The following is a 16297-nucleotide window of genomic DNA, read 5'->3' as shown; positions in this document are numbered from 1 at the left end:
CTTAAGCAAGAACAAGTCACTGCACAAATGCATGTTGAAGTAATGACTTGTTAGGCAGTAGCTCTGCAGGATGGAAAGAGTCAGAGGTCTTAATTACTCAAAAGCAAATGTGGCTTCACAAGAGCATGTTACTACTGAGGAGAAAAATAAAAATGCTAAACCAAGTCATATTGGGATTCATAAACTGGAGAGTAGCCTGGAAGGCAAGTAACTTGATTAAGTGATCTTTTATCTTTCTGAGTAGATAACTAAACTTTATTTAGGATTTTCTGCCCTAGTTATAGGCACTGCACTTAAATTGTTGTAAAAAAAAAAAAAGTACAAAAAAAAGGAATAAGAGATTAATGGCACACTTGAGGTAAGACTGAAAATACCTAGGTTGTGTGTAACCTAACTAAGATTATTTTAAGACAAGTCTGTTGTCATGAAGAAAGCAGTCAATTTCTCCTCATATCTGAGATCAGTGTGCAGGAATAATGGAAAAGATGACAGTATCCCGTGGTTTTGTATCCTCTTAAATTAAAGGCATATGTTGGAAGAGAACACATTCTTTTTTAAACAGGTGTGGTTTTACTTAAATTTTTGTGGATTTTATTGTGTATGTATACGTGTGTGTGTATATGTATAAAGGAATAGAGAAAGGAAGTGGTATTTGATCAAATCACTGAATGCTCCTCTTTGGAATCAGGTCTGCGTAAGCATGATGTCTGCTTTTTGATCACGGTACGTCCTACACAACCTTATGGCACCAAATTTGATCGACGACAACCTTTTGTTCAGCAAATTGGCCTGGTGTATGTCAGAGGCTGTGAAATCCAGGGCATGTTGGATGAGAAAGGACGTGTTATTGAAGAAGGTAAGACGTACCAAAACCTGTTTGAAATATCTTTTTTTTTTCTTTAATTTTTTTTCCTTTTTCGTAAAAGCCTAGTTGTTGACTTGCTTGTCTTTTAACCAGGGCTCACTGAATTCATTGCCTACTTGAAAAAAAAGAAGCAATTCCATACGCAGCCATAGAAAAGTTAACTAGTTTCCTCTTGTAAAATCTGATGTAATTAGGTTAATTAAATTCAGTACATTTCAGTTTTAGGAATAAAATAGCTTATGATTAAAAACTCTGTTAGAAATGGGATGAAAACATGAAATAAGAATGTTTGTAATGCCATGCAGAAATGAGTTTCATCATATGAATTTTCTAAATTTCATTTTAGGAGTCACTTATTTGAATGATAATCTGCTTTTAGCACTAACTCAAATTCTGTTCTTACTGTTTCATTATGGGCAGGACCTGACCCCAAACCAAGACTTAAAGGGGATTGCAGAACATACAGAGTATTTCTGGATCCAAACCAGTATCAACAAGACATGACCAATACAATCCAGAATGGAGCAGAAGATGTTTATGAGACATTTAATATAATAATGAGAAGAAAGCCAAAAGAAAACAATTTCAAGGTAAGGTGCTTGCTCATTACCTGTTAGGATAAGAGTTGTCTCTCTTGCTGGCATATTCAGACCATGTTCATTTTAGATGCATGTAGGTAGGCTTTTTAGGTGACATCTGATCACTTCCAGGAATTTGGAGCATGTCAGCTGCTGATGACTTCCCCTTTCAGAGAAGCATTGAAAGTAACTGAAAAGCAGACCACTCCTTCACTTGAGTGGTTTACCATTTCAGTCTTTTAACAGGTAGCGTGCAGATTAATTTTATTTGGCTTTTTGGGTTAAGGGAGTATGTGGAATGTTTTTGTTACCTGATGTGATAGTGGACTTGTCCTGGGTTCAGCAGTAGCAGTTATTTTTCTCCTTCTTAGTAGCTAGTGCAGTGCATTGTTTTGATTTTTTGGCCTGGGAACAGTGTTGATAACGCTGATGTTTTCAGTTGCTGCTCAAATGTTTGGTCTGGCCAAGGACTTTCTGAGCCTCATGCTCTGCCAGGGAGGAGGGAAGGCTGGGGGAAAGCAGAGACAGGACACCTGACACAAACTGACCAAAGAAGTATTCCATACCACAGCACGTCATGCCCAGGATGTAACCGGGAGTTGACCAGGAAGGGCTAGGACTGCAGGGTTAGAAGAGGTATCGGTCGGTGCTCGGCTAGGGGGAGTGGGGTGAGTTATTGGTTGGCTGGTGCTGAGGTGTTGTATTCTTTCCTCTTGTTACTTCCTTTATCATTATTATTATTGGTGGTAGCAGTAGTGATCTGTGTTATACCTTAGTTACTAAACTGTTCTTATCTCAACCCGTGGGAGCTGCATTCTTTTCGATTCTCCTCTCCGTCCCTCCAGGAGCAGGGGGAGGGCAAGAAGTGGGGGGAGTGAGTGAATGAGGTTTGTGGTTGGGTTTAAAGGAAAAGGAGGAGTAACTAGTCAAAAGGTGGAAATTAGCGAAAACTGTTACCTTTTGGGAGTATCACTGGATTCTTTGGGCTTTAGACGGTGTCAGGTGAGGTTTTTAGCACTGATAGATTTGATAGTGCTTATAGAGATTGTATGTGAACTGGAGCTTTGTAGAGTGAATGGTGCCTCTTTTTCCTGAAAATATTTCGTGTATGCATGCTCAGTTTCTTTGCTGTTTAGACCTTTAAATCTTTAATGTTCCTTGAGTTTTCCATTATGAAAATGCAACATGATGACAAACTGCCTTTCTTTTGGTACCTTAAAATCATGAATTGTGTAATTGAGGTAATTTTCACTGTAAAGGGTCCTGCAGCATGTCCTTTTCAGGTGGATGAAGAGGGAGGCATGAAACCTTAGACTTTTCTGTATCTGGAAAGATGCCTCTGGTGTAAAACAGTAGCTTTTGGTCTGCACAGAGCATTCTGGTGCCATCCTGCTGTGGGCTGGTATACTGGAAGTACTTCACAGTTCTTTATAACTTTACATTGCCCACACCCACACTCCCCCCCCCCCCATAAACCAAAAAACCCAACCAACCAAACCTAAAATCTTAAATGTTTATGTCTGGCAGGTTCATTTCACATTAAAAGAAAATAGTTATAATATATATTTACATTATAAGCAAATAACCTCTGCCAAAGCCAGTTGATGTGCTAGCAGTATAGATCTGATTTTATTCACGTATGTAGGCAGGCACTTTTGTGTAGTCGGAAAGTCAGTACAGAAGTTTGCTCAGAATTGCTCTTAGATGAGAGTTGTAGTGTGTCCTTACAGCAGTTTCACAGGCAAATCACAATGCGCACCATTCTATGCTGGTTTTTACTTAAGTCTCATATATTAATTTTTCAAGACAAAGCAAGATATTTCTAGATTTATCACATTATTATCAATTTAGGTGCAATAATTCAGTGTTATTTGCAAATCTTTCTAACTTCAGCTGGATAAAAGTACCGTTTATAGAGGCTGACTGTTTAAGCAGAAATAATGATCACTCTGATTCCTGAATAATACAACGCAAGCAGTAAAAGGGCAGAGAATCCTACTCTTTGGAGCTGGATATATAAATTTGTGCTATCTGAATAAAATTCCATACTTTGTCTTGGCTGATTGCTCTTTTACAAGATCAGCATTTGGAAAATCTGTATTATATCCTGTTGAGGACTGCTTATGCACTATGTTTGCCATCTGTGTCCATGTTTGATGGCGTGGTAAGTTGGAGGATATGGAAATCAGCAAAGGTCTCCTATCCTCTTGTCTCTTCTGTTGAGGAGCAGATGTGTGATGTCCTAATACCAACTTTCAAGTAAGATTTCTTTTTGAAGACTTGCCACTGAAGTAGTCCTTTAACAGGAAAACTACAGTTCAGCTACCTCTTAGTTGAAATACACATCCTTTGTGCATGTCCAGGGTCTGGAGCATTGGTGTTTTTATGGGAGGGGAAAAGGAGAGAAAATACTGACGTAACTGCAAGTGAGTAGAAAAATTAATTTGGAGAGAAACTTAACCTGGCTCCAGGATGAAATTTTAAGCTGCATGAGTGTATTTTATGTCTTCCCTCTCCCTCCTGAGTATTCTGGAATGAAAATTTTACTGATGTCTGTGGTCCTCTCTACTAACAGAATAGTTGAATATTTTAAGAATTATATGTTTTGACACTGGTGGTTTTTTTGCATATATAAAAATATATACACAGAATATGTATATATTGACTGAATCTAACTGAACAACTGTCAGGTAAAGACTGTTATATGCAGGCATTTGAAATAGATTTGGTTAGTCTTCTGGTCATTATATCTTGTTTTCTTAGTAAGAAGTCAATCTCCCCAGTCATGTTTTTCCCATTTTTCTAATTCACAGGCTGTTCTGGAGACTATTAGGAATTTGATGAATACAGATTGTGTGGTTCCTGACTGGCTGCATGACATCATTCTTGGATATGGAGACCCAAGTAGTGCACACTACTCGAAAATGCCAAATCAGATCGCAACTCTGGATTTTAATGACACTTTTCTGTCCATTGATCATTTAAAAGCTAGCTTTCCTGGATACAATATTAAAGTGACTGTTGATAATCCGGTTCTGCAAATACCCCCCTTCAGGTGATCTCAAAATTTCAAGTTCTTCTGATCTGGTATTCTTGCGGAAGTGTGATGTTAGCTGGAGTTGAGATCACTGGTTGAAGGGAGATGTTTTATTTTAAGAAAAGATGTTAATATTAAAATTAAGGTAGATATCTAACAGGATTAACTGTACCTACTGTGAAGCTCAGGACCAGCTTCTGCTCTATTCTGTTCTCTGGAGCATTGATTGAAGAGATGGGAAGAGCAACAGTATGAGATAAAATAAAGAGACATAGCACCATACAGAAGTGAATACTATCTAACCTCTTCAAGTTCAGCTTAAAGATTTTTAATTACATAGCTTCTGTATGTGTTTCATTAAAGCAAGCAAAGAACAGCAATTTCAGTATCAGTTAAAACTTCAGCTTTTCGAAACAATTCAATTAAAGAGTTAAATCTGAAATCCCATATTGCTTATTCTAGTTAGAAATACTTTCTGAAATAGGATGCCTACTTTTGTGCCTACTAAATGAGATTTACATATTTTGTTTCATTGTTGCTGTTGTCCAGCATTTTTAAGACTTGATTGTTCTGTGGTGGAACTCCTCATACGCTTCAGTGAGAACTGAAATACTTTTCCTTTTAAATGAGTTGATTTGACTGATGAGGGAAAAGATGTCTTTTCCCTCTGCACGGAATCTAGAAAAACAGGAAGGTAATCTTTCATGCTGCTTTTGAAACCCTGCATGTAGAATATGTGCAGCAGAGGTACTAACAGTATATAATTGTATAAAAATAGTATGAAGGTATTAAGACAGGATAGCATCCACCATTTACCATGATGAACTAGTGTTCATTTTCAGTTCGTAGGTTAAAATACAGATATTCCTGTTTATGAAGAGCTATTGGTCTTCCTACTGCTGCATTTGTCCTGTAGAGGCAAAGAGGTTACTGCTGTTAAAGATGTCTGCATTGTTGTCTGAAGATAATTGGATAGCCATTGGAATTCACTATGACTTGTTTCCAAGTTGGAGAAGCTTGGTAACATATGATGCAGAAGGCTATAAAAAGTATTGAAAAGGGAGGATAAAATGCTTCATGTGTTGGAGCAGTTGAGAACATGGACGTATCTTGTGTTTAAAAAAAGAAAAAAGCATCAGTTCTAGAACAAAATCAAGTTACTACTGTTGAACAGTGCCGATGGCTTTCTATTGCAACTTTACTCCTGTCTCTTCCATTTTCATTTACGAACTTTCTGTCTTCAGTGTTTTTTCCAGCTGGCTCTCAGCACTGATCCTGGCTTTTCAAGCTATGTGAAGAAGACTTTTGGCATACTTCTTGTCAAATATGTTTTGTTAAGATCTGCTTCATCAATTTATTTGTCATTTCTTTCTTTATCCACATTTGCAACTCTTTTTCCCCTATTGTGTGAAAGTTTGTTGTAATCGTGATAAAAGTCTTTCTGTATAAACTTCTAAAGCAGTATGGTATCATAGTGAATGTGTTGAAGCATAGCCTTAAATTATATGTTACAGGATAACTTTCCCTATAATGGGAGGTAAAGGAAAGAAAAGAAAAGAAGAGGATGGGAATGAAGAAAAACCTGAAGAAGCTAAAACACTGATTGTAGAGCCTCATGTCATTCCAAACAGGGGACCATATCCATATAATCAGCCAAAACGGTAATCAGTAGACGAGAACTTATTTACAAATGGTAAAACATGCATAGTTGTTAATTTTGAGGAATACATGAAAAGTATTGTTGATCATAAATGAAACATCTTGTTTTCATTACCGAAGAAACGTTTGAATATGAGACTGTTTTGTTTCACATTTAAATCAAACTATTCTTTTATCATTTCTCTGTTAAAAAATTCCCTTGAAGAACAAGGAGACGTACTGTCTTTTGGTGTTGTGTCAGGTCTTCAAATACTAGGAGAATCATACCTAAAGAATTCTACAGCATTCTCTGCAAATGACAGAAACTAAAGACAGACAGCTTTTTAGGTGGGATGATTTTGTTGTTGTGTGGACGATATGATTTACTGTCTTGCTTCGAAATTGCAGGTTTATCATATCTATAAAGAGGATAGTTAACTTCTATAAGTTTGCAAGCATACAGTTCTGGAGAAACATATAGCCAATTAATTTAAATCAAACTTGGTAAAAACAATTGCTCTTATGAAAACAGTTGGCAAAATCTGTCAGTTCTCTGATCTTGTTTTGCTTTGTTACAGCAATACTATTCAATTTACCCAAACTCAGATTGAAGCTATACGTGCGGGAATGCAGCCTGGGCTAACCATGGTAAGAATATTTTTAAGGATTTCATGCTCTTATTTATGTGATTCTGGCTTTAGGCACATGCAGTGAAATACCAGTAATGCCTATTTCTGTAGTCTTGCTGGGGTCACTTCTAGTAATAGTTTAAAAATATGAAAAAAATCACATAAAAATGTCATTTATATATTATAAATGTTGAACATTTATACAAATGTTCAACATCCTCCCATCATCACAAAATCATACAGAAACGTACTCGATGTGTAACTGTATACTGTGTTTCAGTAGCTGACGACTTTCTGCAACAACTGAGTTTACTTTTTCAGTGGTTGGATTGCTAGTTTTAGACTGAAAAGTTTTTGGCATGTCTGTCATTTTTGGCTTGTTTGGATTACTTGCATCATTTTTAGTTTCATCTGTCTCCATTAAAGGAAATGAAGTTCATTGAATTGTCTTCAGGGACCTTTTTTCTGCTCTCTCATGTAATGTGCCATCCTTTTATATCCTAATGAATTCTAGAACTAAGAAGTTACAAACCAAACCAAAGTGGTAGATTTGTTATGAAAATAATTTGTTATCAGTGAATTTCTGCAAAGGTCTTTAAAATTTACTGCGCTCAGTTAGACTTTGACTACAAGTACCTGTCCAACAATGGAGTGCAGTCCGTCCTTGTAGTGATGCAGTGGAATATTTGAATGACTTCTCTCTGATGCTTTTAATTTCTTCTTGATCTATATTGGCAATAATGCTAATTTTTAGATTTTGTATTGGTATTCATTAGTATCATGCTTTTCCTTGTCACTTCCTCGTTATGTTTTATGACTCCTTATACTCTCTGAAGCTAGCACACAAAAGATGCAAGTCAGAGGAAAAAATAAACTTCAGTAGAATGGTATTGATTCTTGGCAGTGTTTTTGAGTATGATATGTTTTCTAGTATAGCACACCAGAACTTTCTGGTTGTTACTAGAATTTCATCTTTAAGGACTATTCAGGAATGAGAGGTCAGTTTTTTGTTTTGGTTTGTTGTTGGTTTTTTTTTTTTTTAATGCTGTGAAAATGCCACAATGCTTTACATTTGGTTATTAAACAGTGTTGGAAGTGGTATTTTGGAATGATTTGAACTGCTGGATTTTACATAATTGGAGTGCTTGTCCAAGAACACCTATGCCAATATGTTTCATATCAGTAGTATTGTTAATAGGAGAGAAAACTGGGAAATTAAAATCTTAATTACCATTTTGTAGTATATAATTAACATCCAGAGTACTAGAGAGGAGGTCTCCGAGTCCCCTTGTTTTTATTTTTGTCTTCTTTAAGTTTTAAATATCATTGCATGCTGTTATTTGTATCATTTAATGTTTTTTTTCTCCAATAATGGCCTTCAAATGCAAGTGTATATGTAATGCACTATAAACTACCATCTACCTCACTTTTGGAGGACTGTAAAGAAGAAAAGTAACTTCCTGTGCCTGGTACTCCATCAACTTTCCTAAATACTTGAGAAGAGAGTTGTTATATAATTTGGACTTTTTTACTAAAACTGCATTTGTTGGTATTTTAAGAAGTTAGAGGTCACAAGGGAAAACAAATGACAAAATTGGATTTTTGGTTATGAGGATATCTGAAATTTTTTAATTCCTTTAGTTTTTTGTGGTGGTGTTTTTTTGGGGTTTTTTTTTCCTCCCCCACTGTTTTGCAGGCAGAAGAAAGAAGGCAGACTGAGAAAACAGTTATGTGATATAGGCCTATGTTTTATTTTTTTTCATTATGCCATATATTTCTGTGCAGTATTTTTGACAACTACAGTGCTGCTTGCATTTGAGTCCTGTGATCAGTGAGATTCCTTAAATCAAGTGTGATTTCATAACAGTTTTTAATTTTCTCTAAAGACATATGCAACCTGCTGTTTTGTGTTTCTTAATGCTGAACAAATTATGTTGAGATGCTCTGTAATACTTTGATACCTTTAAAATGTCTCAGGTGTCAATTTTTTAACGTTGGTATAATTGAGCCTATATAAATATTAACTGTCAGTATCACTTCTAGGTCATCAGTTGTACATTTTTGAGGTATATAAAAGAATGGACTTTTTTTTTTTTTTCCCCTGTGTTCTTTTTATCTGCCTCACCTTATTCTCCCCACTCTGTGCCCCCCCACCCCCCCTCCCTGAGTTTCCCCTATGTTTATCCTGACCTGAGGCTAAACAGCCTTTTTTTCTCTGAGGTCTGTTTTCATGGGTTGCGAAACAGAATAATACTTCAGATGCTGGGTTACTATATTCCTCTTAGGCAGGAATCTGCCTAACTGAGTGAAGTCTTTTATGATATATTGTATTTGTTCTTGAAGTTCACAAAAGGCAGAAATTGCTGGATTACTGTATTCCTCCTAGGCAGGAATCAGCATTAGCCTATGTCTTTCATGTTGTTTATACATGTTCTTGAAGATCGTAGAAGCCAGCAAGCAATTTTACATAAAACAGAAGATTTTTTGTTTGTTGTCATTAATGTATGATGTCAGTGTCCTGTGAGATTGTTCTGTTTTCTTCCCAGCTGGCTATAGTTCTGTATTCTGCGATATCCTGATAAATTGTGTGTTGATTTTTATTTTTTGGGAGTTTTGGGGGTGTTTTTTTTTTTGTTTGTTTTAATTTTTTGTTTTGCTTTGGTTTTAGGTAGTGGGTCCACCTGGTACTGGAAAAACTGATGTAGCAGTTCAGATAATATCCAATCTTTATCATAATTTCCCAGAACAAAGGACTCTTATAGTTACCCACTCTAATCAGGTAAAGTGTCAGTCATGTATGAAGTTTTCCTGTAATTAAAATCAAAACCAGCAGGTATTGAGATCAGTAGGTTTGGGATTGCAGTTGTCTTTTAACAATGAAAACTTCAGTTTGCTTGTATGTGGTTTTGCCAGTTTCACAGTGTGAAATTCATTTTTTTGAATTTCAGGTTTGTAGTCCTGACTTGAAGTACAAGTGGAGGTCACTCATATTTATTGTTTGCTTCATAACCTGGTGATCCAGTGCTTACAGGCTTAGTCCTTTGGAATACACTGAATTGGACAGTTGATACTAAGCTGTTTAAGGCAGAGAAGAGTTTAAGAACAGCTTATTGGAGAGTTTAAGGCAGGAGATGTAGCACACCTTAAAGTTGGGTTCAGCAAAATTTACTTATCCATGTGGAATAGTCACAGCACCTGACAGTCAGTACCAGATCACACTTTTCTCATGTACTGTAAAATCTGAGTCATTTAGTCGTGTCACAAAATCCAGTGTGCCTCTTGAGACAGTTTATAAAAATGATAGCTTTAGCAAGTAAATTAATTACAGGATAGCATGACATTTTAAAATTGTTTTAGAAATGTAAAATCAAATTTAATTATTATAAAGTATGAATACACTAGAGTTTTGGTAGGCTAATTTCCCTATTGTCAAGATAAAGAGCTCTAATTTCAGTATTAACTTCATGTTTTCTTTTGCTCCCATTTATTCCAAAATATAGGCATTGTTTCCTAGCTGGCTTACAAGTAATTATTTAGTTTTCGCCTGCAAGAGCTTCTGAACTTCTAAAAACTACCTTTTCTCCTGTTCTTGTCAATCTTTAGGCCTTGAACCAGCTGTTTGAAAAAATCATGGCTCTAGACATTGACGAGCGCCACCTTCTGCGTCTGGGTCATGGAGAAGAGGAATTAGAGACAGAGAAAGATTTCAGCAGGTGAGAAAGGAGGTGCTAATGATAAACTCATTTACATAAATATTGTAGCAAGATGTATGCATTGAATCCATTCTGCCCCCCTTGTAAATGAGCAAGGAGCTGTGCTTGACAAGTTTTGCCTTTCTCGTCATATTGTTGAATCCCAGTAATGCAGACTGCATCTGCTTTCAATACAGAGTTAAGTAATTTTTGGTTATTATTTAGTAGAGAAACTGTTCCCTTTAACAATCTAAAGGCAGAATCAGGCATGTTCACAAACTCAACTGCTTAAGTAAAAGTAGCTCAATATATTTTGGGCCCATACACACTTTATAGAATTCATGTGTTTTGTGAGAGAAAAGTAGGTTTCTGCAGTTGTGAATTTTTTGTGCCAATATATCACTTCTTCTGGCATGGTGTGTATGGCATTAATAAATACAAACATGAAATTCAACTTTATGGTTTTAATTCTTTAGTGTATTGCTTTAATGCAGAGTCACTTACTTCATTGGTAAATAACATGTTTTGGAGAACACAAATATAAGGAAAGCTATTAATTCTATCAGTCGAAAGGCTTAAGACCCTGTCCTTGTAAATATTAGTATGTTTGTTACGTGTTACTCCAGTTGACGTCAGTAGGATTACATACATTCATCAATGTAAGCAGGGATATAATGGTCAGGCACTGGAAATAACTGAACTGTCCAGCAGTGGATTGTTATAGCAATACTTTGACTTCAGAAGCTGTAGTAAAAATTAGATAAAGTGACTAGAAACTACCCACATGTGCATAGTTGCATTTCATTTAGCAAAATAAATACCTTGTGGTCTTTTCTGAATAAATTTGAATGCTTTAACATGCTCAAATTATTCCAGAAATCTGATAGCCAAAATCTTAGTGAAATGATGGCATGGCAGATACTTATTTAGTAATAGCCAGAGTTAAGTATATTCCCGGAATAGTAATGCTCATCATTAAAAAGTTTTCTTCGAGGCACTCTGTATTGTGTGTTTTCATTCTTTTCAAGGTAACGCCAGACCTATGGGACATTACTGCAAGTTCTAAGGGTTCTGGCAGTTTGGGAGGGAGGATAAGGGTTGAGCAAGATACATGAAGGTGGGCTGCAGTACTGTGAGAAGAGAAGTTTATTTCTCATATGCCTGATGTTTGTTTGCTTCTGATTTTCATGTTTTTCTGAGTCAGGCTGCTTTAGAGGTCACAATACTGCCTAAAGAATTTCCGCTGCTTGCAAGCGTAGTGTTCATTTTTTGCTCCTTCTGCAGGCACAGCAAAGCAGGAGAGGGATATAAGAATGTAAGGTGGACGGGAGCCCATTAAACTGGTACTGTCCCTTAAACACAAAGGGAATCACAACCAAAGAAACTTTTGTAGCAATGAATGAGGGTGTCATAAAAGAGAACATGTTGTGAGGAGCAAGAGGACATTGGAAGTGTGAGGGGGAAAAAAAACCCAAACAACTGGTTGCAGTCACTTGTAATTATAATGGATTGGGTTTGTTGAAGATGAAAAAAATATTTAGTACTCCAAGGATCTTAAACCGTCATAGTTCCCAAGAAACTTGTTTTATTCCAGTTGTCAACAATATCATAGTCAGTTGTTTCTTAGTAAATTCAAATCTCCAGTTTTAACTACTCTCACCCTTCTAAACAGGACAATAGAACCCATTGTGATGAGCAGGGATTGTGTCTGTTGGGTTTTCTTTTTGTGCAGAAAGTATATTTTATTGCTAGTAAGCTTAATAAGAGCTTAAAAGTTAGCCTTTATTCGTGAAAGTGTCATACTGACGTTTTTATTTGAGCTTTTAACCGCATATGTGTTTTTAAAAGAAAGTGTCCTGTTCCTCTCATTTCTTTAATTTCACCTGTTGGTATACTTTTTTAATCCGTTTTCTTTTATAGAAAATGTGATCCATAGATTAATTTATGTTGGTTTTGTACTGCTTCTGGGAGGGTGGGGGGGAGTGCATGGATTAAAGAAATTGATTTATAAAGAAAAAAAATTGGCCTCGAATTTTGTAAGAGGAGGAAGAATGGAAGGAGTAAGTTACAAACTTACAAATAACTTACAAAGTCATTCAGCATGCAGCTATGAGCACAACGTGTGTCAGGTACGTAGGTATCCTATGTGTGGATGGAAACCTGTCTGTTATGGTGGGCCAAGTGTTACTACAAGAAATTTTGTATATTGTCAAAGGAATTCAGCCTTGCCATACTGAAACTCTGGGTATCTATTCTGTTTATGGAGGTCCATAGACTTGTATAACTTGGTTGTGTTTATGTAACATGTAGTGGACTGGTTGCTCCTATACAATATACTGTAAGTAATACTTTTTCTACTTTACAGATACATCACAAGAATGTTTTACTAACACTTAAGAAGCTTTTGTTGAAGCGATAGGATAAAAAGAACTGTACAGTAATGACAGTAATGGCTCTTACATGGCTTTGTAAATTGTTTGGGCTCAACTGCTAGAACAGTCAGCATGTAGCATATTCTTGGGTTTTGGGACTAGCTAGTAGTTGTGGGTTGTCTTTTTTGAGGGTGGGTGGTGTTTGGTGTGTGATCTCTCATGATACTTAAAATAAACCTGTTTGAATTAGCTACATTTAAATACAAATTATGTTGTTTAATCCATTTTGTAGGTATGGAAGAGTTAATTACGTGCTGGCTCGAAGACTTGAACTTCTACGGGAAGTTGGACGATTGCAAGAGAGTCTTGGAGTCCCAGGAGATGTTTCCTACACTTGTGAAACAGCTGGCCACTTTTTCTTATACCAAGTAAGGACTAAAATCCTTCTACAGAGACTGTATGACCTCAGTGTGTTATGAAACAATTTGTAAAAATTTGAGTGAATTTTCAAAATTGAGTCTAAAAAAAACCCAAAGCAAACCACATTTTCTTTGGTGATTTAAAATACAATAGCAGCTAGCGCTGTAATTGTAGCATTAGTTACTTGTATTGCTATTGTTTTAATGCCTGCATGATGACACACCAATTAAAAGGCTAGCAGTGCTGTTCTTCATGGCTACTGGCAAAGATTCTAACCTGAAGTTTCTCCTTCAGATGGAAAAATATGTGGTCTACTTTACATTTTGGACAAGCATTAGAGCAGTTACTTGATGGTCCTGCTTTAAAATGCTTTTATGTCATTAAATGCCAGCATGAAATCAGATGTGCAGTATAAAAACCACATTTTCTGTGTATTGTACATCCCTGATTTCCCTTGTGTGTATTTTTCAGTGACATGGTCTATGTTAGCAGTTGATGTGGCTTAAATGGATTTATAGACTGGTACTTAGGATCAAATGCATACACTGTGTGTGTTTTTACTGAATTTACTCGGGGCTAGCTTGTAGCATGGGCCTAAACCTTAAATGGACATTAGGTGTTGGAGAATGCTAGGAGCACTGGCAGAGCTCATCTTTTGGTTCAGTTTCCTCCCAGAGGACTCCCACTTGGTGTTTCAACCAAACTACTCTAAGTGGAGGTAATCAGGAAATTCTTTCTGTACTGGGTTTATGTGCAAGATTTTAACAGATGTGATCTGCAAGTATAATCTCTGAGAAGAGGCATGGGACTGCCCAGTGCTGGACACAGCCAGCTCAAATGGACCCACTGCTGGCTGAAACGGAGCCCATCAGCGACACTGGTGGTGACTCTGTAAAAGCATCTTTGAGAAAAAGTCAAAAACCACTGTGCAGCACCTGGGGCAGAGAGGGAAGTATGGGAAACAACCACACACACCAAGGTCAGAAGGAAAAGGAGGAGCAGGAACAGAGATTCCCCCATACCTCGTGGAGAGGACCATGGCAAAGCAGGTTGTCCCCTTCCAGCCGATGGAGGACTGTGTCAGAGCAGATAGCCACACCGCAGCCAGTGGAGGACCCCATGCTAGAACAGGTGAATATGCCCTGAAGCTGCAGCCTGTAGAAAGCCCATGTCAGAGCAGTGGGAAATGTGTGAGGTGGGAAAGATGCAGTGCTACAAACTTGAGTGACAGAGCCCCATTCCTCCTGCACTGTTCAGGGTGGGGAGGAGGTAGAAAAGCTGGGAATGAAGGAGTGAAATTGAACCTGGGAAGAAAGAGGGGGTGGAGAAGAAAGGTGGGTTTGGTTCTGTATGTTTCTCACCATTGTACTCCATCTTTAATTGGAAATAAATCAGTTTTCCCCAAGTCAAGTCAACCCACCACAGCTTCAAAACCATTGTCCTGATACAAGTTCAAGTGCCAATTTAGACATACCTTGCTTTTGTGATAATTTTTCTTCATACCGTGTGTGCAAGACTATACCTTGCCAATGACTTTGATATTAAAACATGTCAATATGACACTTCTGTTTGTCATAGGTAATGTCTCGTTGGGAGGAGTATATCAGCAAAGTGAAAGTTAAGGGTGGAAAAGTGCCAGATGTTACGGATGTCTCCAGTTTCTTTCCTTTTCACCAATATTTTGCAAATGCTCCTCAACCAGTTTTCAAAGGCAAATCCTATGAAGAAGATATGGAAATTGCTGAAGGGTGTTTTAGACATGTTAAGAAAATATTCACTCAGCTTGAGGTAAGGCATGTAACTGTTAAAGGTAGGTGTATCTGGCTAATCCTATAAAAAAAACTTTACACACTTCCAAAATTCTCCTTTGCCCGATATCTTCCAAGTAGTATATAACTCTAGGCAGCTTTATTAGCTGCTCAGGTGAGAATTTCCACCTTTGGGTAATACTGACAAGTTTCACAACAGGCACAAAGGTCTAATTTGTTTAATTTTGATCTTAGGAAGCAGCCATTGTGGGTGTTCCGTTTTCATTGAATAGGTTACTAGGGTTGGTTTGCCTATCACTGCTCCTCTGATCCTCACAGGGTCTTTGCGTTTACAGTGAGTTGCCTTTAATCAGATAACCTAGAAGTAATTTAAATGGACTATCTTCTGTTTTTCACAGAATTGCTTTAGAGGCTTTTAAAAGTCTGGGTAAAGGTGGTCTGTGTATCATTCAGTTATATTAACTTAAATGGTCTTCTAATACTGAATTTGATGTGTTGTTATAGTGGAAAACAAGATGATACAGTACAACAGAATTTTGGGGGATTCTGAGCGGGTTCCTCAGAATTGGTTGAATTGGTCTGCAAATTTGTATATGCACACAAATTGCAGAATTATTTTTTTTGTTTAAAAGATTGTTTTTTGAAATACTATGATTTCCAAGTTTAGCAATCCCATTTTGAATAATTTTTAATGCTAACAGCAGGTACCTTCAGAACTTTCTTGCCTAATTATATTAAGAAGGTGGCCAGATAGTTGAAGTGGATACATTTTATAAGGAATAATTTTTTGTATTCTGACTTTCACAGTTTTCTTCTCTTGCATAGGAATTCAGAGCATTTGAACTTCTCCGCAGTGGCCTGGATAGATCCAAATACCTGTTGGTGAAAGAAGCAAAAATCATTGCCATGACTTGTACTCATGCTGCTCTGAAACGACACGACCTGGTTGAATTAGGTTTCAAAGTAATGATTTTTTTTGTTTTGGTCCCCACCCTCTCTTGAATTAACTTGTTTGTACTAAATCTAGGCAACTAGGTTGAGTTGCCTTTTTTTTTTTTTTTTTAACCAGTATGTTTCAATTTTTAATTTTACTGAAGAAAAAATTAAGTAAAAAATGAGATCACTTCTAAGTTACTTATATTAAAAAATGCTTAATAGTGTAGATGATGATCTGCAGTGATATGATTAATAAAATAAAGGCAGAATTGGGGGGAAAAAAACATGGCCTTTATAAATTCACCTAAAAAACGAACGATTTGATGAAAAGGTACTATGATGCAATGCTGTTCTCACTCTA

General features: G+C 36.8%; 1 protein-coding gene across 1 annotated transcript in view; it reads left to right on the top strand.

The window, feature by feature from the left end:
* AQR (aquarius intron-binding spliceosomal factor) overlaps positions 1-16297 on the top strand; it is a 51328-nt gene that overhangs the window by 19957 nt on the left and 15074 nt on the right. The window contains exons 18-27 of the mRNA XM_065686537.1: positions 689-856; positions 1286-1455; positions 4257-4498; positions 5995-6141; positions 6697-6766; positions 9416-9526; positions 10351-10460; positions 13104-13239; positions 14810-15019; positions 15826-15963. Coding sequence (XP_065542609.1) covers positions 689-856; positions 1286-1455; positions 4257-4498; positions 5995-6141; positions 6697-6766; positions 9416-9526; positions 10351-10460; positions 13104-13239; positions 14810-15019; positions 15826-15963 — 1502 coding nt within the window. The remainder of the gene's footprint in view (positions 1-688; positions 857-1285; positions 1456-4256; positions 4499-5994; positions 6142-6696; positions 6767-9415; positions 9527-10350; positions 10461-13103; positions 13240-14809; positions 15020-15825; positions 15964-16297) is intronic.

Source organism: Lathamus discolor, chromosome 6 (genome assembly GCF_037157495.1).
Source record: "Lathamus discolor isolate bLatDis1 chromosome 6, bLatDis1.hap1, whole genome shotgun sequence".
Classification (NCBI taxonomy): Eukaryota; Metazoa; Chordata; class Aves; order Psittaciformes; family Psittacidae; genus Lathamus; species Lathamus discolor.
Note: the sequence above shows the minus strand (reverse complement) of the source record. Positions and strands in the feature narration are given on the sequence as shown.